Source organism: Natator depressus, chromosome 23, assembly GCF_965152275.1.
Source record: "Natator depressus isolate rNatDep1 chromosome 23, rNatDep2.hap1, whole genome shotgun sequence".
Classification (NCBI taxonomy): Eukaryota; Metazoa; Chordata; order Testudines; family Cheloniidae; genus Natator; species Natator depressus.
The window spans coordinates 8,714,957-8,742,437 of record NC_134256.1 but is presented as its reverse complement, the minus strand read 5'-3'; the positions used below and the strand labels follow the sequence as shown (position 1 = coordinate 8,742,437).

Genomic DNA, 27,481 nt, shown 5'->3' with positions numbered 1-27,481 from the left:
CCCACCTCTGCCAGTGCACACACCCCAAAGCGTGTCACCCCACATGGCAACATCCGCCCACCCACCTCTGCCAGCGGGATCAGGGTGCTCTCAGCTATGGGCCAGCAGTGCCCAGCCCACCATGGGTACACAGACACCTCGGGATCTCTACCCGGCCTGGGCTGCAGGTGCTCTGAGCTATGGGAAAGCAGCATCAGGCCCATGATAGGCACCCAACCCACTGCGGTCCCTGCCTGGCACTGGCTGTAGGTGTTCTCAGCTACAGGACAGCACCACCCGCCACTTTCTCTTTTTTGTGAAAACAAGTCAAACAGGACCAGCACCCAGGTATCCCATCCATCCTGACGTCATTGCGGAGCACCGCCATCATGGCAATGGGCTGGCTTCTCCCCTGCTGTGTGAGCTGCCGATGTGCAGCCAGCCCTGCACCAGTGCCTGTCCCCCTAACTTACACAGTAAGCACCCGGAGCAGCTGGGGTCCATGCCCCACGGCCCTAGCATGCGCCCAGAAGTGCTGCCCGGTTCCTGTGTAGCAGGCCAGGGTCGAAGAGTGCCAGCCCAGTGCGCAGACGCGTGGCGAAGAGGTGGCGGCAGGGCAGCAGGCTGGAGGTGTAGATGGAGCAGGAGCAGCGTGTCAGGGCCTGGTCCATAGCAAACTCAGACAGGCCGTCGTGGAGCAGGTAGCCCTCGGCTGTCTCCTGGAAGTGGTAGCGGCCGTGCCGTGCAAAGCCCAGCTCCTCCTCGATCAGGCCAGCCGGCTCCGGCTTGCAGATGGCACGGTAGTGTGTGGCCAGCTCTCCCTCGTCCAGCTCGTGGGCCTCGCTGCCCACCTGCATGGCCAGCAGGTCCAGCATGCACTGGGCTACGGTGGGCGAGGGGCTGAGGGCTGCCAGCAGCCGGCGCTGGTGCTGCTTGAGCAGCTCGCAGGCGTTGACGTTGCGGGCTGTCTCAAAGGCCCAGAACTGCACCCACATCTCACTGCGCGGCTGCCAATGGCGCCGGAAGTAGCGCACAAAGCGCGGGGGGAGAATGGCCTTCATCTCCTGCACTGCCTGCTGGTAGGCGGCCGGTGACTTGGCCGCAGCCAGCCGGCAGAGCAGGGGCCAGATGCGCTCGTCTTCGGCGGCGCCCAGCTCCTGCGCCTTGCTAAAGAGTGTCTCCAGCACCTGGGAGCGACAGATCTGCACGCGGGCGTTGGGCAGCAGCTCCTTCACCGCCTCCAGGTGGGCGATCTCCACGCCCAGCGTGATGCACCGCACCTGCAGCTTGACCTCAGGCACGCTCTGCACCAGCGAGGCCAGCGTGAAGCGTAGCAGGTCGGGCGTCTCCCGTTGCGTCAGGCAGTAGGCCACCTCGCGGCCGCGCCCCGCCCCGTCCACGCACAGCACCGAATACAGGTCAAACTCCTCGTTCAGCCCCACCATGCGGTCGAAGAACAGCATGAGCGGGAAGCGCCGGCTCAGCGCCATCATGCGTGAGCTCAGGAAGAAGATAGTCTGGACGATGACCTTGTCCTCCATGAAGACCAGCTTGACCTTGGCGCTGGGGTCACTGGCAAAGAGCCCGTCCAGCACTGTCAGCACGTCCAGCACCCCATGGTCACGGCTCTTACAGTAGGAGAGCAGGCGCCGCACGTCCGGCCCCCCCACAAACTGCTTGGAGATCTTGTTGGTGGTGCGCACCGGCAGGCACGAGTTGGCCATCAGGTAGCCCTTCTTGAAGTAGTAGGCAAACTCGATGGGGCACAGGGCGTGGTTGTGGGCCAGCTGGCACTCGGTGACGATCAGCCGGTCCTTCTTGGGGCTCATCTTCAGCACAATGCTGGCGCAGCAGCCCTTCTGCTGCTCCCTGTGGGCAGAGAGAGAGGCTGAGCACGCTGGGACCCCAGCACACGCCTCACCCATGGGCCAGGAGGCAGCTGTGGGAGCTGGCAGAGCGGGGCCTATGCTCACCCCATGCCTGGCGGGTACCAGTGCAGGGCTGCAAAGGGGCCTGTCCAGCATATACCTGTGTGCATGGAGCCTCCATTAGCTCTAGTAGTAGGGGCCTGGCTCACCGGCTCACTGCCCTGGGATGAGGGCACTCCACTGCAGGTCTCCTGGGGAGACCCCAGAGCCATGCCAGCTGGAGCTCAGATATTGTGCGGGCGGGGCTCCCGACTGGGGGGCTGAAGAGCCCAAGCAGGTTACTGCAGGGAAAGGATGGGACAGAGGGACCTACAGCATCAATTGGGACAGAGACAGGAAACGGGTACCTCTGCTCCCCTCTCTCATGAGGCAGGAACCAGGACATGGGCAATGAGACAGGCAGAAATCCTTCCCTCACAGTGCTATAGGCCTGGGGAACTCACTACCACAAGGAAGCGCGGGGCCAGGGCCGAGCAGGGCTCAGAGTGGAGCTGCGCCTTTGTCTGGATAACAAGAACACCCAGCATTACTGAGGCAGTGTGGCCTACTGGATAGAGCTCTGCACTAGGCCACAGAAGAGCTGGGTTCTGTTCTCAGCTCTGCCTGGTGTATGCCCTTGGGCAAGTCCTGTCCCTTCTCTGTGCCTCAGTTTCCCCTCTGTACAGTGGGTAAAGCGCTGTGAGCTCTACAAGGGAAAGGACTAGATAAGAGCTGGGGACTGTTGTTAATTATTAGTCAGGATTAAATGGGGCAGGGAGATGACCCACCTCCCAGCCAGCCACAGATTGACAGGAGCCGGGGGGAGTTCCCTGGGGCAGGCTATGCCAGCACTCCCCACTGCGGGGATTCGGGCAGCTCCCACAGCAGCAGGTGCTGCCACCCTCGGATATGGAGCTAGGCAGCCTGGGGCTGTTCCAGTCTGGCAGTGCCGAGGGATGTAAGCTTTGTCCCATCACAGCCTCACCCACATCAGACCGCGCTCCTGCCTAGGGTAACACACACTGACAGCAGCCACGCACCTCTCAGCCCCAATGGGACATAGGAAAAGGCTAGAGAGGGATCCCGTGCCTGGGGTGTGGAGGCTTTTTATACAGGGATTCCTTGCCCGGTACTGTGATGCAACTGCCTCTGGGGTGGGACATGAGGGCTGTTTAAAAGTCACACAGAACCAGTGCACAACAGTTGAGAGCAGGAAGGGGAGTCAGACAGAGGACAGAAATGGGGGTTGTAGCCATCTTAGTGTTTCAGCAGGATACCTGGGTTCTCACCCCAGCTCTTAAGGGAAGTCTCCATGGGATTGTTTTAACTACAAGCGAGGAAGACTACAATTTTACATCTAGATCAGCCACTCAGCTACCTTCAGCACAGACCCCCTAGCGCCGGCCGGGCATCGGGGCCAGCACTTACTGTCAGGGGAGAGTGCTCCCTACTGAGACCCACACAGCAAGGATATGGGCTCCAAGCCCTGGCCCAGTTAGACTCTGCTTTGCAGGTGGGCTCTGGTGGACACCACAATGCACAGGAGCCCCACGGGGGAGATGGTACATGCCCAGTTTGGCGCTTAACCGTCCTGCCCAGCTGTGTCCCTGTGCCTCCCCCAGCCCTTCTGCGTGTGCTGCCCCTCTGCCGAACTGCCCACCCCCCATGGCCCGCCCACAGTGGGTCCTCACCCCTGGTCAGGCTTGCTGGAGCCACGAAAGTCCTTGCAGACCAGGCGCACGGAGCTGTACTTGAGGGCCTCCACCACGTCAGGCCGTGGGGGCGCCGTTGCCCACTTGCACTTGCTGAGCGGCACCGAGTTCTTCACAAAGAACAGGACCTTCCTGCGCTCGCACCAGGCGTCGAAGAAGGCGCTGAACTCCTCCCACGAGAAGAACTCCTTCTCCTGCAGCTCGTCCTCCTCCATCCCGCGGGGTGGCTGGGCCTGCTGGGGACAGCTGGGGTCAGCACCGGGACAGGCAGGGTACAGAGCTCAGTGCTGGAGACCCACAGCACACCAGGCACCCCTCAGCCAGCCTCCTGACCAGGGACGGAGCAGAGGGGCACCAGGAAGGGGCTCACAGCTGCACAGACTCAGCCCCCCAGCCCACGTCCTCTGGGCACCTGCCCTTGCTGTTCAGCCCAACCAGCGCTGCCCCCCAGTAACTGCTGTGACTCCCCAGTATCCGCATCCCTCAGCCTCAGGGCAGCTCTGGTGTGACACTGAGAGAGGGGCAGGAGGGAGCTGGGGTATGTATCGAACCCCCACTGTGTATAGATCATGTTCCCATGCAGCTTCACAAACCCCTCAGCCCGTGGGGCACCCCACACCAGCAGCCTGCTATCACACATGCCCATTGTCTGTCTCTCTCTCTCACACACACAAACACACACGTTCAGCAGATTAACAGCTAGCTACATGACAGCTCTCCGAGCACAGTCATCCGTGGGACCCCCATCAAGTGGGCTCTGCAGGGACCAGCTCCCGGCCTGATGCTAGTCTGCATTTTCATCAGCGATCAGGCAGGAAATACAAACTCCCAGCTGAGAAGAGCATTCACGGCTGACACACAGACCAGCGAGCAGTAATCAGCAACGAGGCCAGGGCAGCCAGACCAGGCAAACTGCACAGCTTGGTCAGCTGGGCCCATTCAAACAGAGTGTGTTTAATGCAGCCTGACGCAAGGTCATGCGTCTAGGAACAAGGGATGCAGGTCACACTGACCGCACAGGGGCTGGCCCCTAGAAAGCAGGGACCCGAAAAGGGATTTAGGGCTCACAGGGGACAAACACCTCAACAGGGGCTCCTAAGGCAATGCTGTGGCAACACGGGCTAAAGTGACCTTTGGCTGGATAGGGAGGTAGGAGGCAGTTTTCCCTCTGGGTACGGCATTGGTGGGGCAGGCCTTGGATTTCTGCATGCTGTTCTGGTGTCCATGTTTATAAAGGATGTTGAATAACTGTTGCGGATGCATCCCCATCGCTCGCTGGATTCAGGTCCAGGCTGAATGCTCTTCTGGAAGCTGCTTTAGTCAGATACAAGTTATTGGGCCCAGCAGAGGAGGGTGACTAGCTGAACTCTCGGGCTGTGTCATACAGAAGGGCGGGTGGCACCTGTCATTGTTTCCATAGGCTGAGTTCTGTGCTGGTGGCATCTCAGGTTTTCTGGAACTAACCCCACCCCATGAGATTCCACAGACAGACTAGCAGCTCTGGCAAATTTCACAGGCTGTATCGGCCAGGGGCCGCCATTTCCCCGCTTGGGTGAAGTTTCTATGGCACAGTGCTCTCAGGTACCCTACAGCCACGGCACATCATAATGAACTTCCCATCCCCCCATGTCACAATCACACTGCCTCATTGTGTGTCACATTCCCATGTCATACACCCCTCATGTTTCACAGCCTCCACTGTGTCACACACCTTGTCATACACCCTGAGTCATATACATATACCCTGGGGTCCCAATCATATGCTCCCGTCACACAAATTCAGCCCCCTTTTAGTGTCAAATCCCCATGTCACACACCCCCTGTATCACACACAGAGCCCTTATTGTGTCACACCCTCCCATATCATACCCCTCTGTGTCACACACACAGTCCCTCCCCCACACCATAGATTCCAAATCCAGAAGGGACCACTTTGTTCATCTACTCTGACCTCCTGTATAGCACAGGCCAGAGACCTTCCCCAAAATAATTCCTAGAGCAGATCTATTACAAAAACATCCACTCTTGAGTCAGAAATGGCCAGTGATGGAGAATCCACCATGACCCTTGGGAAATTCTTCCAATGGTTCATTACTCTCAGTTAAAATAAAAAGAAAAGGAGTACTTGTGGCACCTTAGAGACTAACCAATTTATTTGAGCATGAGCTTTCGTGAGCTACAGCTCACTTCATCGGATGCATATGAGCTGTAGCTCACGAAAGCTCATGCTCAAATAAATTGGTTAGTCTCTAAGGTGCCACAAGTCCTCCTTTTCTTTTTGCGAATACAGACTAACACGGCTGTTACTCTGAAACCTCTCAGTTAAAATGTACACCTTATTTCTGGTCTGAATTTGTCTAGCTTCAACTTCCACCCATTGGATCGTGTTAGACCTCCCTCTGCTAGACTGAAGAGCCCATTATCAGCTATTTGTTCCCCATCTAGGTACTCATAGTCTGTGATCAACCCCCCTTAACCTCCTCTTTGTTACACTAAACAGATTGAGCTCCCTGAGTCTCCCACTATAAGGCAGGTTATCAAATCTTTTAATCATTCTTGTGGCTCTTCTCTGAACCCACCGCAATTGATCAATATCCTTCTTGAATGGTGGACACCAGAACTGGACACCAGTGCAAAATATAGGGGTAAAATACTCTCTACTCCTACTCAAGACCCCCATTTATGCATCCCAGGATTGCATTAGCTCTTTTAACTACAGTGTCACACTGGGAGCTCATATTCACCTGACTGTCCATCATGATCCCCAAATCTTTTTCAGAGTCACTGCTTCCCCAGAGAGAGTTCACCATGTAAATATGACCTGCATTCTTTGTCGCTAGATGTATACATTTACATTTAGCTGTATTAAAATGCACATTGTTTGCTTGTGCCCAGTTTACCAAGCGAATCAGATCACTCTGTATCAGTGACCTGTCCTCTTCATTATTTGCTACTCCCCCAATTTTTGTATCAACTTCAAACTTTATGAGTGATATTTTATGTTAAACAGCAAAGGTCCAAGAACTGGTCCCTGCGGCACACACTGGAATCATACCCAACCGATGACCATTCCCCGTTTACAATTACACTTTGAGCCCTATCAACCAGTTTTTAATCCATTCAGTGTGGACCATGTTCATTTTATACTGTTCTAGTTTTTTAATCACAATGTCATGTGGTACCAAGTCAAACCTCTTACAGAAGTCTAAGTCTGTTACATCAACTTTATTACCTATAACAACCAAACTTGTAATCTCATCCACAAAAATCAAGTTAATTTTTCATGTTGATTAGCATTAATTATAGTACCCTTCTTTATTAATCAAGTCCTGTATCAGCTGCTCCATTATCTTGCCTGGAATTGATGTCAGGCTGACAGGGCTATAACTACGCAGGTTACCCCCTTTTTAAATATTGGCACAACGTCAGCTTTCTTCCAGTCTTCTGGAATTATCCCAGCGCTCCAGGACGTATTAAAAAATCAACATGAATGGTCCAGCGAGCTCCTCAGCCAGCTCTCTCTCACACACCCGCTCCCTTGTCCACCCCTTGAGCTGCACTCCCCCGAGCTGCTCGCCCAGCCCCATCGATTCCCAACCCCGCAGCCAGCCCCAGCGCCTCTGCCCAGCCCTGCCACCCCGAGCCCTGCACGGAGCTGGGATCGGACCAGGAGGGACCCACCGACAGCCCCGAGCACCAGCTTCTGCCCTGTGTGGGTCCAGCCCTGACCACCAGCCCCCCGCGCAGGTCAACCCCCGCCCCGGCCAGCCCCGAGCTGCAGCCTGCTGCGGGTCCCGCCCAGCTCACCAGCCCGGCAGCACCAGGATGCTCCACAAACAGCAATAGCCGAGACTGGAGCACCAGCCCCCACAATGCACTGCAGCCCTCGCCCTGCCCCGCTTCCCACAATGCACCGCAGCCCTCGCCCTGCCCCGCTTCCCACAATGCACCGCAGCCCTCCCCTCCCCTCAAGGGTCCCCCACTGCACTGCCGACCCAGCCACCTAACCCGCCCCACAGTGCTCTGCAGCCCTCGCCCTGCCCCGCTTCCCACAATGCACCGCAGCCCTCCCCTCCCCTCCCCTCCCCTCCCCTCAAGGGTCCCCCACTGCACTGCCGACCCAGCCACCTAACCCGCCCCACAGTGCTCTGCAGCCCTCGCCCTGCCCCCGCTTCCCACAATGCACCGCAGCCCTCGCCCTGCCCCCGCTTCCCACAATGCACCGCAGCCCTCCCCTCCCCTCAAGGGTCCCCCACTGCACTGCCGACCCAGCCCCCTAACCCACCCCACAATGCTCTGCAGCCCTCGCCCAGCCCCCACTTCCCACAATGCACAGCAGCCCTCCCCTCAAGGGTCCCCCACTGCACTGCCGACCCAACCCCCTAACCCGCCCCACAGTGCTCTGCAGCCCTCGCCCAGCCCCCGCTTCCCACAATGCACCGCAGCCCTCCCCTCCCCTCCCCTCAAGGGTCCCACACTGCACTGCCGACCCAGCCCCCTAACCCGCCCTACAATGTACTGCAGCCCTCGCCCAGCCCCCACTTCCCACAATGCACTGCAGCCCTCCCCTCAAGGGTCCCCCACTGCACTGCCGACCCAACCCCCTAACCCGCCCCACAGTGCTCTGCAGCCCTCACCCAGCCCCCACTTCCCACAATGCACCGCAGCCCTCAAGGGTCCCCCCCTGCACTGCAGACCCAGCCCCCTAACCTGCCCCACAATTCACTGCAGCCCTCACCCAGCCCCTGCTTCCCACAATGCCATGCAGCCCTCACCCCCTGCCAGTCTCCAGGATACACTAGAAGCTGTCATCCAGCCCCAGTTCCCACAATACACTGCTGTAGCCCTCACCCAGCCCTCCCCCCAGCTCCCCCACATGCAGTGTAGCCCCCAAACCCTCTAGGTTTCAGAGTAGCAGTCTTATTAGTCTGTATTTGCAAAAAGAAAAGGAGGACTTGTGGCACCTTAGAGACTAACAAATTTATTCGAGCATAAGCTTTCGTGAGCTACAGCTCACTTCATCGGATGCATGCAGTGGAAAATACAGTAAGGGGATTTTATATACACAGAGAACATGAAACAATGGGTGTTACTAAGCTCATGAAAGCTTATCCTCAAATGAATTTGTTAGTCTCTAAGGTGCCACAAGTACTCCTAACCCTCTAGGGAGCAATGACAGGGTGGGAAAAGCTGCAGGAGGGTCTCTAGGGAGTTGGAAGCCTCTGCCCATGGACTGTAGAGCTTTTACCCTCCTTGTCTGCTACAGAGAGGCCAACTCTAGTGTGGATGCAGCACCACAGAGGGGTAACAGTGTGTGTCCTGGCATTGCCATCCCTGCATAGAGCAGACAGCATCTATGGACTGGGCTGGCTGATAAGTCGTGACACTGGCCCAGTGCCGAGGGGAGAGCAGGGCTAGTGGGTAGAAAGCTGGTTCCCCCAGTCCCGTTGCGGGGCCCATACCAGGAACTCTGTATCGTTCCCATCTGGGCACTGCCGTAAGGCGTGACAACACAGCAAGTGTATGGCCATGCTGAGAGCGCAGCGCCAGGGACCCATGGGAAAGGCCTAAAGACAGAGTTGGGATTTAGAGACTAGCATAACACCTGTGGGCAGAGATCGGCTGGCTTGCAACCTCTCCTTGTCGGGGGAATACGGGCACTGAGGCTGGACGGAAGGCACCCCGAGGCTACACAATGCTGGGGTGGAGTGAGGAAATGCACATGCCCTCTGAGGCCTGGTCTGCACTACAAAGTTAGGCTGACAGAAGATGCCTTGCGTCAACCCATTTTTGCACGTGTGTCCCCCGCCGACATGTGTGCCCTGTTACTGTGAGTAGCCAACCCATGTCCCCCAACAGCATGGAGCAGACCTGCTGAGGCTGATGCAGTGCGAACATACACGCTACATGATGCTTGTTGACCCCAGCAGTCCTCTAGGAGCTGCCCCACCATGTCCAATTCCCTGTCACAGTGACTGCCCTGCTCACAACTGTGAACTCCACTGCCCAGGACCTGGGCTCACAGAGACCGGAAGCCATCTCCCCACTTCCGGTTTTGAAATGCCTTTTCCTGACAGCCCAGCTTGGCAAGCACACTTCTCAGCTCACCGTTGTTACGTGCAGGTGCACAACGAGCCATGCCAGAGGTGAATTACACCAGCTCCACGCTCCTGCCTGGAGCAGACAGGAGATAGTGGATCTCCTGGGCCTGTGGGGAGAAGAGACTGTGCATACATAGCTACGGAACAGCTGCAGAAACATGGACATCTACACCCAGATTGCACAGCGGTACGACAGGGATCAGCAGCAGTGCAACATGAAATCAAAGGAATTTCGCCAGGGATACCACAAGACCAGGGAGGCCAACAGTCGATCTAGTGCTGCCCACCTGCCACTTCTGTAGGGAACCATGGCGGAGACCCCACCAGCATGCTGGGGTTACTTTGGAGGAGCCCGAGACAGAGAAGAGTGAGGAGGAGGGGGAGACGCACCGGAGAACTCCAGCCAAGCTGCAAGCCAGGACCACAGTCTAGCCAGTCCCGCCAGTCAAGCACGGATGAGGGGAGGGGAACGCAGGGAAGCACGTGCATGCATTTTCCCTTACAGTGTTTAAATTTAAAGATGGTGCCCAGCCCTTCCCCAAGTTAACCTGACATATCTATTGATGTTTCCTTGTTTGACTCTTACGAGAAGAGGTAGTGGTGCAACAAACAGAGGTTGGGCTGGCATCTGCTTTTCATTCTCCTGTTGGGTTGTAGGCGGTGTCACGAGGAACGCTTTATGACCCTTGGATCCTCCTGAGAGATCTCCAGGAAAGGTTCGTGCAGATTCTCTGCAATCCTCTCCCAAAGGTTTCTAGAGAGGGCTGCCTTATTTCTTCCCCCACCGTAGGACACTATACCATGCCACTCTGCAATGCGTTCACCTGGCACCATCGCAGTACACAGGCTATTGGCATATGGGCCTGGGCGGCTTCAGGACACCAGTAGCAGCCGAGATCTCTGTGCTTTGTGACCCTCAGGAGTGAGAGATCAGCTAAGATCACCACCGCCTGTGGAAAACAGTGCCAATATTCAGTGCCATTGCCCTGTACTCATACCTGTGGAATAGGGACCAAAATTTTACATCATGTCAGAGAAAATCCTTCCCCCCACCCCCCAGCAGGCCATACTCACTACGGCTGGGGCTGGAGAGCAGTGCTGTGCCGAGGCGTTCCAAAGCTCAAGTGTCAATAGGCATGTCTTGTTAAAAGGGTTTATGGGAGTAAGAGAAGGGAGGTTGGAAACATATAGTTCCCTTGTGACTGTAAATCCAGGGGTACGGTGATTGTTTTCATCATAGCTGCTGCCATTGCATCCTTGAGGCAAAGGAAGAAGAGGACTAGCGAGGACACATTCACTGAGACTCTGCAGCCATTGCTGCCTTGGACTGTGAACAAAGGCCCTGGATGGCCCACTTGACAGACAGCCTAGAGAAGGAAAGAGCAGACAGAAGAACAGCCCAGGAGTGCCAGCAAGACAAAGAGAGGGAACTGCACCAGGACATAATGGGACTTCTCAGGTAGGTAACAAACCAAACGCTGCAGATCCTGGCGGACCTACAGGTCCAACAATCTGACTCTCCACCCTTTGCAGTCCTTGGAGACCTCCAGTCACTGCTCCCTACACCCCTCACCATACCATGGGGCACCACAGGCCGCATCCTTACCCCTACTACGCCACGCCGGGGGACAGGGAGGAAAACCACGGCTTGCCCCAGCTGCTGTATGCGTACCCACAACGGGCAGCATATGTGCACTCAAATGGACAGTAATGTTTACTTCCTTTCTAATTTTACATTTTCACCCCATTAAGTTATGTTAAAAATGGGTCTAACATGGCCTGCGGGTTTCTTTGCCCATTGGTTTTCTGCACTGTTTTTTACCCACTCGATAAAGTTCTAATTTTGGAAAATCAAGTTTTCTTTATTAGTTCATGACACTTATTGCAGAATGGCCCTCAAAGCAAGCAGGACTTGGGCACATGCAGCAAGCGCCGCCGAGTTCACAGCTCCAGAAAGGCACCTAGCCACATCTCTACATGTCCAGCAAGCATGATGCAGGTCCTAGCAGCACTCAAAGCGCTAGGCCCGAAAACGCTCCACACAGAACGCTGCTGTGGCTAACCGTTACAGTGCTTTCAAAGCCTCCCTCAACTGCACAGCTCCACGCTGGGCTCTTGTACTGGCCCTTGTGTCTGGCTGTTCAAGCTCAGCAGAGAGCCACCCCAGCTCTGCCCTTCACCCTGCCGGCAGCTTGCCCCCCTTCACCTCACAGGACACAGCAGGCAGCTGTAAGCCACAGAGGTATTTTTTGCACAGAGATCCAACTTACTGAGTAAACAATACCAGCGCCCTGTCTATCCACCAAAAGCACATTCAGCTGTCATTCTGCAACTGCTGAGCCGGAAGAAGTTGAACCCTTCCTTGGCGCTGTCGATGTGGCCGCTGTACGGCTTTATGAGCCGGGGCTAGGCTGTGTTGTCAAATGCAGAAGGCTGAAGTGTCGTTGCTTTGAGTTGTTACAGCTGCTCCATGTCTTTGCCGTAAAAAAGCCAGTGTTCTCAATGCAAGCATAAACTCCCCCTAGCTACTTCCACAGACCTCGGTGTTATTCAAGAATGACTATCGGCACTGCTCTCTGACAAAGGCACTCGGCCAGGTTTAGTGCCCTCAAGACACAATCCTAGCACCCCAGAGGAGCTACAGGCATGCTAACACGAGTGCCCTGTGGCAAGGAGCGATTCAGTCAGTTGCAGGAATTTCTGCTGTCCCCCAGGCCGCACAAAGAGATAAAGCGAGGCACCCCAGTATTTATAGACTGAGACAAACAACTCTCCCTGGTTCAGGACATCTGCTTGTTACCTCCCCTGGTATCATGCTCCAGGTTCCTGGGACAAAACATCCTGGTCTGGTGTTAGCTCAGGATGGCCCTGGACTAATCGTCTGGAGTGTGTTTTCACACATACCTCATATCTGTTGCTTCTCAGGGGGGGCCTGTATTTTAGCAACACTAGTGATATTTTTGCCAAGATCATACAGTAAACTTGTAAACAGCTACTTTAACACAGGGCTTAACTTTGACTCAGCCTCTGGTTCAGGCCTCAAATCTTATACCTGGCCCAGAACTTCAGGCTCTCTCTCTCTCTGACAGGCTGGTCCCCCAGGATCACTATCGGCATTTCAAGATCGCCAACGGTAATCTGCCACTCAGGAAAGAAAGTCCCTGCTCGCAGCTTTCTGCACAGTCCTGTGTTCTTAAAGACATGTGCGTCATGCACGTTCCCTGACCAGCCTACACTGATGATCCACCCAACACTTGCATGATCATAAAAAAGCCCTTTCTGTTGATGTCCTCTGTGACGAGGCGGGCTGGTGCCAAAATAGGGATGTACATGTTGTCTATCACCCCACTGCAGTTTGGGAACCCCATTGCTGTAAATCCATCCTCTATGTCCCGCACATTGCTGAGAGCCACAGTCCTGCGCAGCAGGAGACAAGTAACAGCCCTACACGCCACATGACAATGGCCCCATGTAATGACGTGGCACCCACCTCCCTTCCTGGTTGGGTGTGTCTGCAGACTTTAAATTGGTACCTTGCTTGGAGGACTCCTCTACTGCTCCTTTTCTGGGATGGGTGCAGCAGGACCCTGAGGCCCATCACACCCCCAGAGTGGATTTTCCAACTCCAGAATGATTCCCACTGACCGGCAGCAATCCAGCATTGCAAGCGTCCAGAGCGTGATCTCCATACACTTCTCCATTGTCAGTGCAGCCCTCATTCTGGTGTCCCTGCACGGGGGGGCTGGGGCATGCTCAGCACATAGATCCAGGAACGTGGCCTTTCCCATCTGAAAGTTCTGCAGCCACTGCTCGTCCTCCCAACCTGCATTACGATGCGATGCCACCAGTCGGTGCTCATTTCTCGGGCCTGGAAGCAGTGCTCCACTGTGAATGCCACAGACAATCCTGAACTGTTTGTTGCTGTCCCTCAGCAAAGTGTCCTTGAAGAAATCTCACGTCCCCCATTATTGCGGCTCTTCCTGCCGGTCTGCACATACAGAACTGCACATCCTGGGTTTGTAATGTTCATGAGAACAGTGCAGAGCGCTGCAGGCTCCGTGCTTCCCTCACAGACGGCGGAGACAGAAGAGCAGCAAAAGGGTTTGGGGATTTTTAAAAAAAGACACAAAAATGATGGGATATGGATGGCATTATGGGATGGAGAAAGTTGCAAGCTGGGAACTTGACCCCCTAGTTCCCAGATCCCTGCGCAAATCATACCTGTCCCACGATAGATTGTGAAAATTTCCCAAAAGGCATTGTGCCGGACAGCAGCTCATGGCCGTGGGATACCTGCCCATGGTGCACCACACTGTGCAGCGACACAAGCACTCCTGTGGGGTATGTGGAGCACCAACACAAGCAGCCAAGTATGCACACGCCCGAGCAATATACAGACTTCAGCAGTTGTATGCCTCATGCAACGTGCGTGGACTTTAGCAGTTGTATGCCTTGTGTAACAGTCTGCGGTGTTAGACACAGCCTGTGAGCGTCTTCAGTTAATGGACTATAAGGCCAGAAGGGGCCCAGTCTGGTTTCTGCATCACCCAGGTTGGGCAAACCCGACCAGTGAGCCCTGCCTACTGACTTCTGACAGGGCTACAGCAAATACTTGTGGTCCTGATGTAGTGACTGCCCGGGATGCAGAATCTCCCATGTTCCAGGCCAGTTGTTCTGTCAGTTCCCCTCCCTGGTAAACATTGGCCTCTTATTGCTAGTCTGGGATTATCCAGCTTCAGCTCCAGCCAGGCTTTGCCTTTGCTGGGGGAGCACAGAGCCCCCTGCTCTCTGAAATCTCCTCCCCAGGCAGGTACCCAGCAGCGCGGAGATGCTGAATCCACTGAGATCCTTCCGCCTCTACCTGCCCGGCAGGTTCCCAGCTCCCCCTTCTTGTAGCTCTTCTCCAACCCCTTCCCACTCGTCCCTGTCTTGTTTGCAATGAGAACATCCTCTGTCTAGCTGCCTGGGTGCTATCTCGCTCTCATATGTGGGTCACCTGATTTGGGATCGGATGGGAATTTCCCACCAGGTCAGACTGGCAGGGGCTTTGGGGGGGGTTTCACCCTCCTCTACAGCCTGAGGCATGGGTTACCTGCTGGGATCCATTGGGCAGATCTCACCTGATCAATTCCCTGCCATTGCCCTCGGTCTCACCTCTCTGCCTGACACACAGAAATCAGTGCCCTGAGGACTGAAATGCTTTCATCTGACTGAAGTCCCTGGGCTCGGTCCAGGGGTGTCTGTTTGCAGTGTAACACCTCGGCCATACAGATTAGAGCAGATGAGCCCATCTGGCCTTAAACTGTGTGAAACTATGAATATACACTGTACCCAGTACCAGTCTCACTAACATGATCCCCTCCCCCTGCTGATACAGCCCAGCCACGCACCCACCCTCTTAGCCACAGCCTACGCTGGGAGCCTTGGGCAGTTCAATTCCAACAGGACCCTGCCATCCTTTGCAGTGTCCCTGCTCTCCAGGACACAAGCCCCACATCCGGCACGCGACCCCTCCTCTTGCTTCCTAGATGTGTGCCCTTGCCCCTGGCCATGTAGATGTGCATGCTGTTTGGATGCACACACTGTACCAACGATGCAGCTCACCCTGCAGTACTGTGTGTCCCCTGCTCACCACTCCCGCACTGTCTCACCTGTATGCTTCACCAGCAACGGGTCTATCTTTCCTTCCAGCTCAACAATACAGCCATTGCCCAACCCTGGGTTGAGACCAGAGCCCAGTGGGACACCCCCCAGGGATGACTAGTCCCCCTTTATCAATTGTCCCTATAGCACAATGATCGCCTTGCGCTCATTGCTGTCAATTATGGGGCGGGGGGGGGGGGGGAGAGCCAGGACTCCCCAGTTCTATTGCTGGCTGTGGAATGGGAGTGGTTATCTAGTGGGGTGGGAGGCACTGGGTCAGTTGGGCTTGGGTCACGACTGAGTGGTACTTGCAGATCTTGGGCATGAGAGGGGTGCAAGGTCACAGTGATAGTGACCCCATGACCTGCTCCCATCCCATTCCCCCTCTGGCAAATGGGGCTCCTCTCATTCCCTGGCCACACACAGAGCAGGCTCTGTGGGCAGGGGCTCTCCCCTTGGGTACCACCACCCTCAAGGGCTGCCCTCAAGGGGAGCAGCCCAATACCATGACCAGAACCCACCTGTCCTTGCCTGGGTGCGGGTGGGGCTGGCAACCAGGCTGGGGTGGAGGGTCGCCCCTGCTGCCCTCCCTGCTTGACTGGGACCCTCAGGCAGAGGAGCTGATATTCCCAGGGTCCCCCGTAAGGCCAGCTGAGGGCTCCCACTCCTTGCTCCTGCTCCCTCTGCAGGCCCCAGGGCACTCTGGGACCAAGACAAAACCTGGGTCTGTACTGCAATGACAAGAGCTCAGGGCTCATCCATGGGGTATGCTGAAGGGCTGTCAGGCTGCCCCCGCTGGCACCACAGGCTGAATGTGGGGCTGGCCTCTGGCTGGACAGGGGGCCATGGTGAAGTCCCTGGGACAAAGTGGGAATGTCCTGTAATATTTGACCACAATATGGGCCTCAGTTTCCCCTCTCTGTCACATCATTATGGTGGGGATTGTTTGCTCTCAGGGCCTACTAAGAGTATGTCCACACGACACCCCCACGTCTGGCCCCTGCCAGCTGACTCAGCTGTTGAACTGCAGCGCAGACTTCCACGCTCAGGCTGGCACACAGGCTCTATTACCCTGCAGGGTGGGAGGGGCCCAGAGCTCACCCAAGCCCAGAAGCCTACACTACAATTGAACAGGCACGTAGCTGGAGTCAGCTGGCACAGGCCAGTTGCGGGTGTCCAACTGCAGTGTAGACATGCCCTAAGAGACATAGGTAGGAGGGCATCCAGCTGCCTGAGCTGAGATGGGTCACTGAAAGGCCAATCGCCCGTGCAGACAATGGCAAACCCAGGCCCCAGGACATGGACACCTAGCATCCAACGCCCCAGAGGGAAGCTGGGCACAGACTGGGGAGGTGGGGGATAAGGGCTGGCTGCTGGAATGAATCGGGACTCTCCCCTGGGAACTGACCAAGGCAGTCAGACGGGGGGAGACAGAGCTGAAACAATGGGGTTCCCTACGGCTCGGCTGAGCTCTGGGCTGACAAGAATGGGCTCTGCTTTAACCTCCAGCTCTCTGTTCTGAGCCAAGGATGGCCTGTGCTGTATGCCGCTGAGTAACAAACCCGACAGCTTTCACAACCCTGGCCAGTGTCGCTGTCAATCCCAGCTGAGGTGCACTGCCCCTGCAGAGGGAACCTCTCTCTCCCAGGAGTCTGTTTCCCTGGGCAGGGGTGGGGCTCTGAGGACAGCACAGGGAGCCCCCACCCCACCCCTGGCTGGACCGTGTCACAGACAGCGCTTTCCCAAAGGCTTTTTATTGATGGGAAGTTTATAAAGAGTCACCTCCACAACCAGACCCACCCCCCATTCCCTGACCCTCCCAGGCACCCCATGCCCCTTCTCACTGTCCTGAGGCCTCGCTTCCCCAGCTTTGTGCCTTGGGGACTTGCCCTTCCCACATGTCCCCCCCAGTCCTGTACCCTGGACCTGCGGGCAGACAGTTCTCTCCTCCGCCCACAGGAACCTCCTCCTCTCCACCCCCAGAGCGGTGCTCTGGGAGCAGCTCTGAGGCTGTTGGTCCACGTGGCACCCAGGGGCTAGGAAGTCGCTGGCGGGGGGTGCAGCACCCCTGTGCTAGAAGGTGCCAGTCTGTGCAGCACTCCCAGCACTAGGAGGCAGCTGAGTGGGGCTATGCCATGCCCCAGGGCTAGGAGGTGCCAGTCTGGGCTGCGCCTCTGGCGCTAGGTGTCCTGCCCCTCGCTGCCCGATGAGGCATGCAGCAAGCCGGGGTCGTAGAGGGGCTGCCCAGTCCAGAGGCGGGTGGCGAAAAGGTGGCGGCAGGGCCGGCGGCTTGAGACGTATATGGAGCAGGAGCAGGCGGCCAGGTCGCGGCTCACCAGGAAGGAGCAGATGCCGCCATCCAGCAAGAAGCCCTCGGGCACCTCCTTGACGTGGTAGTTTGCGTGCTTGGCCAGGCCAAGCTCCTCAGCGATGAGCGCAGCACTGTCGGGCGGACACACGGCCCGGTACAGCTCCGACACCCGCTCTTCATTGAGCGCCGCCATCTCCACCCGCAGCGCCTGAAGCTCCAGCAGCCCCCGCACGCAGGCCGCCAGCCCCAGGGGCGGGCTCAGCACCGAGCGCAGCTTCTGCTGGTGGAAGCTCATGTGCTCCAGGAAAGGGCAGTCGCAGTTGCGCTCGAAGGCCCAGCACTCCGCCCATGTGCCCTTGTTATGGTGCCAGTGCTCCAGGTAGTACTGCAGGAAGGGCAGCGGCGCCACGTCCTCCAGGTCGCTCAGGTACTGGCTGTAGACGCGAGGCGAGCTGGCGTTGGCCATGTTGTGCAGCAGGTTGCGCACCTTGTCCTCCTTGGGCACGGCCAGCTCGCGCGCCTTGCGGTACAGCGCCTCCAGCACCTGCAGCCGGCAGATCTGCACCCGAGCACAAGGCAGCACCTCCTCCACCGCGTCCACATCCGTGATGCCCGCCCCCACAGTCAGACACTTCACCTTCAGCTTGATGTCAGGCGCGCTCTGCACCAGGGAGGCCACAATGAAGATGACCAGATCGGGCACACCCCGGCGGGCCACGCAGTAGGCGCACTCGCGGCCCCGCCCATTGCCATCCTGGCAGAGCACCGAGTAGAGCTCGAACTCGCTGTTGATGCAGGCCGCCTTGTCCATGTAGAGGCAGCGGGGGAAGCGCTGCACCAGCCCCCGCATGTGCGACGTGGCCAGGAAGATGCTGTTGAGCACAGCCACGTCCTCCTGGAAGACCAGCTTGACCTTGGCGCCCGGGTCGCTCTTGAAGAGGCCATCCAGCTGGCTTAGCAGCTCGCACATGCCCTTGTCCTTGGCCTTGCTGTAGTCCTCCAGGTTCCAGATCAGGTCGGGCGCCAGGAACCGCTTGGACACGCTGTTGGTGATGCGGATGGGCAGCCCCATGCTGGCCTCCAGCTGGTGACGCTTGAAGTAGTGAGCAAACTCCACCTCTGACAACTTGTGGTTGTGCTCCAGGCTGGCCTCAATCACCACCAGCCGGTCCTTCTTGGGGCCCAGTCGCAGTGTGATGGAGGCCGGGCAGTCGATCTTCTCGCTGCTGGGGAGGGGAAACAGAGGGGTCAGCACAGGGCAGCCATAAGGGGTAGGGGGAGAGGGGGGAGGGACAGCCTCTAGGGTCTGGCAGAAGGGGTGAGGCTGAAGCAGATAGACATCACCCGCTGTTGCCAATGATGTGGGCAGTGTAAGTCACTCCGGCAAGCCGCCCACGTTGGCACCTTGTGCCCAACCCATCCCTTGACCTGGGGGGACTAAATGGAGAGGGGCCATGGCCCCATGGGGCGATGTTGCCAGGTGCCACAGAGCACAGAAGCAGGGAGAGGGGCTCAGGCTGCAAACTGCTGCCTCCAGGGCATGCCAGGGAGCCCCATCACCAGTACAATTAACACTGGTCATGGCCCAGCCTGGAGACCTACTGGCGAGGCCAAACGCAACCCAGTAATGCGCAGCAATCCCCTGGCAAGGCTAATGGCAGCTCCCCCAGGCCCAGGCAGGGCCCCTCCACCACCACAGCCGGGGGAACGTGACAGGCCCCCAGCCGCACTGGGGGAGAGCAGAGCGCCAGGTAACAGCAGAGACAAGACAGTGGCAGGCAAGATCTGCCAGCAGAACCTAAATGCTGCAGAGTGTGGACTTAGTTGGGGGGCACAGCGCCGCAGCGAGCCCTAGGGCGTCCCACTCACAGCCGGTTGCGCTGCACGGTGCTCTGGCCCACGTAGGTGCCACTGTGCTTGCAGATGAGGCGGACGAAGCGGAAGCGCAGGGTGGCGGCCAGGCTGGGCTGGTAGTGCAGCGGGTTCTGGCGCAGCGAGATCAGCGGCTTGAGGCTGGCGATGATGAATAGCACCTTGTGCTTCTCGCACCAGTCGTCGAAGAAGCTGCTGAACTGATGCCACGTGTGGAACTCCTGGCCCAGGCCCAGGTCCCCCATGGCCCTGCGGGCAGAGGGTGGGCGTGGGGAGCCACTGCCACTGCTGCAGGGGACACAAGACAGTGTCAGCTGGGCAGGGGGGAAATGCAGCCTCCCGTCCACCCCGAACCAGCCTGCCCTGCCTGGCCCCTTCCTGCTGCCGGGTCCCAGCCTCCTGACACTCCCCATACCCCGCTCCGGGCAACGGGACCAGCCCCCCTCCGGGCAATGGGCCCGGCCCCCCCCGACGCTCCCCGGGCCCCCCTCCGGGCAATGGGCCCGGCCCCCCCCCCGACGCTCCCCGGGCCCCCCTCCGGGCAATGGGCCCGGCCCCCCCCCCGACGCTCCCCGGGCCCCCCTCCGGGCAATGGGCCCGGCCCCCCCCCTACGCTCCCCGGGCCCCCCTCCGGGCAATGGGCCCGGCCCCCCCCCGACGCTCCCCGGGCCCCCCTCCGGGCAATGGGCCCGGCCCCCCCCCGACGCTCCCCGGGCCCCCCTCCGGGCAATGGGCCCGGCCCCCCCCGACGCTCCCCGGGCCCCCCTCCGGGCAATGGGCCCGGCCCCCCCGACGCTCCCCGGGCCCCCCTCCGGGCAATGGGCCCGGCCCCCCCCCGACGCTCCCCGGGCCCCCCTCCGGGCAATGGGCCCGGCCCCCCCCGACGCTCCCCGGGCCCCCCTCCGGGCAATGGGCCCGGCCCCCCCGACGCGCCCCCCTTGCCATGGCCCCAACCCCCGACGCTCCCGGTGCAAAGGGCCCGGCCCCCGGTACCTGCCGAGCTCCCTCCCGTCCCGGGGGCCCGGGCACCGGGGCTCCTCCCCCACAATGCACCGCGCGCGCGGCGGCCGGGAGCCGGGACAGGACAATGCCTCGGTGTCCCAGCGTGCACCGCGCGTGGCCCGGGGGCGGGGGAGTCTCTCCGTGGCCGTGCGGGGCCGGGGGTCGGGGGCTCGGACCCGCCGGGGGGCGGCGTCTGGACTGCACCCCGGAGCGGGCCGGGAGGCAGGACTGGGGGGCGGGGGAGTCGTGGGGCTGTGTCCGCGTGTGCCCGGGGTCGTGCGTTGTGCACACGCGGGGACTAGTGGGTGTGCCCGGCGGGTGTCCGTGGGTGTGCGGCCGGTGGGGGTGAGGGTGCTCTCACCAAACGGTGGCCAGATCTGGCCATTCCGCCCAAAAATCTGTTTAATCAACTCGAAGGTTTGGGACTTTTCCTGTGGGAAACCCATTCGTTTATCCGGCTAACCCAGAACGAGCTCTCGCCTTAAACCTGCACCTGGCCCTGGCCCGCACCCTGATCCGAACCCCCCTCCGAGACCGAACCCCAGCGAAGGAGCTGACCTGGTCGCAGGTCTCTGTGACTTCTTCCGCCAGCTTCAGCCCCGCTCGGGCTCGGGCTTCAGGCCTGGGCGGCGGGGCTCCGCTTCAGCCCCGCCGTCACCAGACCCTGATTTTGTACAGTTTTCCCGTGACTGCACCAGGAATTTTGTTTAATTTTACCGTGACAAAATCATATCCGTAACTATAACCCATCCCTAACTCTAGCCCTAACCCCTCAGGGAATGGGCGCAAGGATGTAGGTTAGGTTTGGCACTGTGGGCCCTGACCCATTTCACACCCTAATATAGACAAGGGTGGTTGGATGTGAAGCCTTGTTCATTGCTTAGTGTTAGCTCCGGGGGGATCTGATTGCCCCCGCCACCACCCCTGCCACACTCTGTACAAGCCCTGAGGAGCAGCAGATCCAGGGAAGAGATGGGAGTTGCATGACAGCATCAGAACTGGATCATGTAAAGGGCAGGAAGCCAGGACTGGTCAAGTGGGAGTGAGAGAGTGTTAGTGGGACTGTGTACGTGTTAGGTGTACTAGGTGTGTGTTAGTATGGTGGGTGTATGTGTGTGTGTGCGCTATCTGCAAATGGTGGCTAAATCTCACCATTTAAGGCAAAATCTATTTAAAATAATAAACTAAACAATTTTGTGAACTTTATATTGGAAATACATTCAGTTTAGACAACTAACCTTAAATCTAATCTGAAAACTGCCCTTCACCCTAATTCTAGCCTTTCCCTAAACCTAGCTATAAAAACAGATAATGAAGTCATATCATATGATAACATTCTTTCCATTCCACTAGTATCTCAGGAAGATGTTAAACAGCAACTACTAAAGTTAGACATTTTAAAATCAGCAGGTCCAGGTAACTGACATCCAAGAGTTTTAAAAGAGCCGGCTGAGGAGCTTCCTGGACCATTAATGTTGGTTTTCAGTAAGTCCTGGAGCAGTGTGGAAGTACCAGAAGATTGGAAGAAAGCTAATGTTGTGACAATATTTAAAAACGGTAAAAGAGATGACTTAGGTAATTATAGGCCTGTCATTCTGACATAGATCCCAGGGTAGATAAGGGAGAAGTTGATACGGGATTTGATTAATGAAGAATTAAACAACGGTAATTGATGCCAGTCAATATGGGTTGATGGAAAATAGATCCTGTCAAACTAACTTGCTATCGGTTTTGTTGTAATTACAAGTTTGATTCATAAAGGTAATAGTGTTGATGTAATATACTTAGACATCTCTAAGGCCTTTGACTTGGTACAGCACATTTTGATTTATATCTAGAACGATATAAAATTAACATGGCACACACTAAGTAGATTAAAAAGCAGCTAACTGATCTCAAAATGTAATTGTAAATGGGGAATCATTGAGTGAGTGTTTCTAGTGGGGTCTCACAGGTTTCTGGCTCAATGTTTCTTAGCATTTTTATCAATGACCTGGAAGAAAACATGAAGTCGTCACTGATGAAGTTTGCAGATGACACACACATTGGGGGAGTGGTACATAATGAAGAAGACTGGGCACTAGTTCAGAGCAATCTGGAACACTTCATAAGCTGGGCGCAAGCAAACAATATGCATTTTCATATGGTAAATGTAAAGGTACACATCTAGTAACAAAGAACGCAGGCCATACTTACCGGAGGGGGGACTCTATGCTGGAAAGCAGTGACTGAAAAAGATGTGGGAGTGGTGGTGAACATGAGCTCCTAGTGCAACACTGTGGTCAAGAAGGATAATGTGATCCTGGGATGCATAAATGGGAATCTTGAGTACGTATAGAGAGGTTATTTTACCTCTTTATTTGGCACTTTGATACCGTCCGACATGCCCATTGTGACACTGCACCCCATATTCTTCACAGTGATATTATTACAATATGATTATGGCATAATTCTGATGTATTTTATCCAAGATAGGTCATGTGGCGATTGGGGGAGGTCCCGGACAATTGAAAAAAGGCAAATATATTGCCCATCTTTAAAAAAGGGAAGGAGAACCTGGGGAACTACAGACCGGTCAGCCTCACCTCAATTCCCTGGAAAAATCATGGAGCAGGTTCTCAAGGAATCCATTTTGAAGCACTTGGAGGAAAGGAAGGTGATCAGGAACAGTCAACATGGATTCACCAAGGGCAAGTCATGCTTGACCAACCTGATAGCTTTCTATAACGAGATAACTGGCTCTGTGGATATGGGGAAAGCAGTGGATGTGATATATCTTGACTTTAGCAAAGCTTTTGATAGGGTCCCTCACAGTATTCTTGCCAGCAAGTTAAAAAAGTATGGATTGGATGAATGGACTATAAGGTGGATAGAAAGCTGTCTCAACGGGTAGTGATCAATGGCCCAATGTCTAGTTGGCAACCAGTATCAAGCAGAGTGCCCCATGGGTCGGTCCTGGGGCCGGTTCTGTTCAACATCTTTATTAATGATCTGGAGGATGGGATGAATTGCACCCTCAGCAAGTTCGCAGATGACACGAGGCTGGGGTAGAGATAGCTACACTGGAGGGTAGGGATAGGGTCCAGAGTGACCTAGAGAATTTGGAGGATTGGCCCAAAAGAAATCAGATGAGGTTTAATAAGGACAAGTGCAGAGTCCTGCACTTAGGACAGAAGAATCCCATGCACCGCTACAGGCTGAGGACCGACTGGCTAAGCAGCAGTTCACAGAAAAGGACCTGGGGATTACAGTGGATGAGAAGCTGGATATGAGTCAACAGTGTGCCCTTGTTGCCAGGAAGGCTAACGGCATATTGGGCTGTATTAGTAGGAGCATTGCCAGCAGATTGAGGGAAGTGATTATTCCCCTCTATTTGCCACTGGTGAGGCCACATCTGGAGTACTGTGTCCAGTTTTGGGCCCCCCCACTACAGAAAGGATGTGGACAAATTGGAGGGAGTCCAGCGGAGGGCAATGAAAATGATTAGGGGCCTGGGACACATGACTTACGAGGAAAACTGGGGTTATTTAGTCTGCAGAAGAGACGAGTGAGGGGGGATTTGATAGCAGCCTTCAACTCCCTGAAGGGGGGTCCCAAAGAAGATGGAGCTCGGCTGTTCTCAGTGGTGGCAGATGACAGAACAAGGAGCAATGGTCTCAAGTTGCAGTGGGGGAGGTCTAGGTGGGATATTAGGAAACACTATTTCACTAGGAGGGTGCTGAAGCACTGGAATGGGTTACCTAGGGAGGTGGTGGAATCTCCATCCTTAGAGGTTTTTAAGGCCTGGTTTGACAAAGGCCTGGCGGGGATGATTTAGTTGGTGTTGGTCCTGCTTTGAGCAGGGGGTCTCCAGAGGTCTCTTCCAACCCTAATCTTCATTCTATGATTCTATGAAGTCTTTTTCAGAGTCACTGCTTCCCCATCCTGTAAGTACGGCCTGTGTTGTGTGTTCCTAGATGGATACATTTACATTTAGCTGAATTAAAATGCATATTGTTGTTTGCACTCAACTTACCAAGTGATCCAGATAGCTCTGTATTAGTGACGTATCCTCTTCATTATCTACCACCTGTGATGGGGTGTTCACCCCACACTTGCCCTGAATGGGTTCATGTAGGATAAGAAGGGGGCTGTGATAGGGTGGGTTAGGCCCAGAGGCCCCCTGCTGAAGGCCTCAAGGTCCTGCCACACTTGTCTCAGGAAAGGAGCAGTGGAGAGGTCCTCTAAGCGGGCTAGAATAGCTGCAGGGGAAGCAGCCAATCAGGGCCCAGGAGGGCCCTATAAACAGGAAGACAGAGCCAGCAATAGGCAGTTCCTTGCTGGAGTTAGAAGAGTGAAGATGGTGCTCTTGGCTGGCTAAAGGGAACTGCAGGAGACTGGTGAGCTTAATGCCAGTAGGGACTGGTGTAGCAAGAAAGAGCTGGCTGCTGGGCCTGAACTTGGAAGAGCCCTGAGCTAAGAATAAGGCATTGGTGAAGGCTGGGGTTGAGGAGAAGTGGCCCAGGGAACTGAAGCTGATTTTCTAAAGGGACATGGCAGCAAGCAGCTGCTATTCTTAGGGTCTCTGGGTGGGCCTGGATTCTCCCCCATAGGCCACTGGGGAAGGGCCTACAATTGGATATCAGTAAACCTGCAGAAGGGGACTTAACTGTCAGGAGGCCCAGCTGAACACTGTGGCCAAAACAGACCAAGAGGGTGAAACCATTGCCTCTGGGGAGGAAACTCTGGGGGTACAGCCTGATGCCAGGGATGGGGCTGCTTTAAAAGACTGCAGACACTCCTAACCAGAGGAAGGTGCTCATGAGAGGTGTGTGCCATGCCATTACAGAGGCCAACTAACCAGACAGGCCACAGTTGCAGGGAATTGGGTGTCTTAAGTAATCCCAGGACTGAATAATGCAGGAGCCCAGCTGTGGAGGAGTGAACTGGGCTGGGTTTATAAAGGCAGGAAGTTGGCAGCTGAAGGGCGGGGGGGTTGCATTTGCTCTCTGGGAGAAGCGAGGTGTGTTTGGGGCTACAGACGTCTATAACTTTGAGTGGTGTGGAGAAAGTGAATAAGGAATTATTTACTCTTTCATGTAACACACGAACCAGGAGTGACCCAATGAAATTAATATGCAGAAGGTTTAAAACCAACATAAAGAAGTATTTGTTCACATAACACACAGTCAACATGTAGAACTCCTTGCCAGGGATGTTGCGAAGGCCAAAACTGTAAGTGGGGTTCAAAAAAGAACTGATAAGGTCATAGAATCATAGGACTGGAAGGGACCTCGAGAGGTCACCTAGTCCAGTCCCCTGCACTCATGGCAGGACTAAGTACTATCTAGACCACTGGTGGGTGAACTTTTTGGCCCATGGGCAACATCTGGGAATAAAAATTGTATGGCAGGCCATGAATGCTCAAAGATTGGGGATCAGGAGGGGTTGAGGGCTGTGGTTGGGGGTGCCGGCTGGGATGGGGATGAGGAGTTTGGGGTGTAAGAGGGTGCTCTGCACTGGGACTGAGCCCTTCGGAGGGAAGGATCAGGGTATTGGGGCACAGGGGAAGCTTGGGGGCACAGGCTCCGGGCGGCGCTTATCTCAAGTGGCTCTCGGAAGCAGCGGCATGTCCCTTTTCTGGCTCCTACATGGAGGCACAGCAAGACAGCTCTGCATGCTGCCCCATATGCAGGCACAGCCCCTGCAGATCCCATTGGCCGTGGTGCACAGCTAATGGGAGCGGTGGGGGCAGCATGCCGAGCAGAGCCCCCTGGCTGCCTCTACGCATAGGAGCCAGAGGAGAGCCATGCTGCTGCTTCCGGGAGCCGTGTGGAGCGGCCCCTGACCCTGCTCCCCAGTTGGAGTGCCCTAGTGGGGCAAGTCCCAGACCCTGCTCCCCAGCAGGAGCTCGAGGACTGGATTAAAATGGCTGGCAGGCCAGAAACGGCCTGCAGGCTGTAGTTTGCCCACCCCTGATCTAGACCATTCCTGACAGGTGTTTGTCTAACCTGCTCTTAAAAAATCTCCAATGATGGAGATTCCACAACCTCTCTAGGCAATTTAATCCAGTGCTTAACCACTCTAACAGTTAAGAATTTTTTCCTAATGTCTAACCTAAACCTCCCTTACTGCAATTTAAGCCCATGGCTTCTTATCCTAGCCTCAGAGGTTAAGAACAATAATTTTTCTCCCTCATCCTTGTTAACAACTTTTTATGTACTTGAAAACTGTTATGTCCCCGCTCAGTCTTCTCCTTTCCAGACTAAACAAACCCAATTTTTTCAATCTTCTCTCATATGTCATGTTTTCCAGACCTTTAATAATTTTTGTTGCTCTTCTCTGGACTTTCTCCAATTTGTCCACATCTTTCCTGAAATGTGGCACCCAGAACTGGACACAAGACTTTACTCTGCGCTGATTAGGCCTCAGCTAGAGCAGAAGAATTACTGCTCATGTCTTGCCTACAACACTCCTGCTAATACATCCCAGAATGTTTGCTTTTTCGCAACAGTGTTACACTGTTGACTCATATTTAGCTTATGGTCCACTTTGACTCCCAGATCCCTTTCCGCAGTACTCCTTCCTAGGTAGTCATTTCCCATCATGGTGGATAGTCCATCGATGGCTATTAGCCAAGACTGGCCAGTGTGCAACTCCATGCTCTGAGTGTTCCTAGCCCCTGTTGTCAGAAGCTGGGACTGGATGACAGGGGATGGATCACTTGATGATCATTCAAGTTCAGTTCATTCCCTCTAAAGCACCTAGCACTAGTCATTATTAAATCACCAAGTGTATATATATATTTCTGGTCTGGACTTTATTCTGCTTGCCCATAAAAACTATACGTACAAAATGATGGGGTCTAAATTAGCTGTTCTTACTCAAGAAAGAGATCTTGGAGTCATTGTAGATAGTTCTCTAAAAACATCTGCTCAATGTGCAGCAGTGGTCAAAAAAGCTAACCGAGTGTTA

General features: G+C 55.8%; 1 protein-coding gene across 1 annotated transcript; it reads right to left on the bottom strand.

The window, feature by feature from the left end:
- Positions 1–64: 64 nt before the first annotated feature.
- ZSWIM9 (zinc finger SWIM-type containing 9) lies at positions 65–20,621 on the bottom strand. Its single transcript, XM_074937961.1, has 7 exons — positions 20,519–20,621; positions 19,523–19,813; positions 17,524–18,879; positions 13,921–14,011; positions 13,190–13,399; positions 3,578–3,834; positions 65–1,848 (listed from the first exon to the last, which is right to left on the bottom strand). Exons 2-7 carry the CDS (start codon positions 19,768–19,770, stop codon positions 495–497), a joined length of 3,516 nt encoding a protein of 1,171 aa, XP_074794062.1. The 5' UTR covers positions 19,771–19,813; positions 20,519–20,621; the 3' UTR covers positions 65–494.
- Between the last annotated feature and the right edge of the window lie 6,860 nt (positions 20,622–27,481).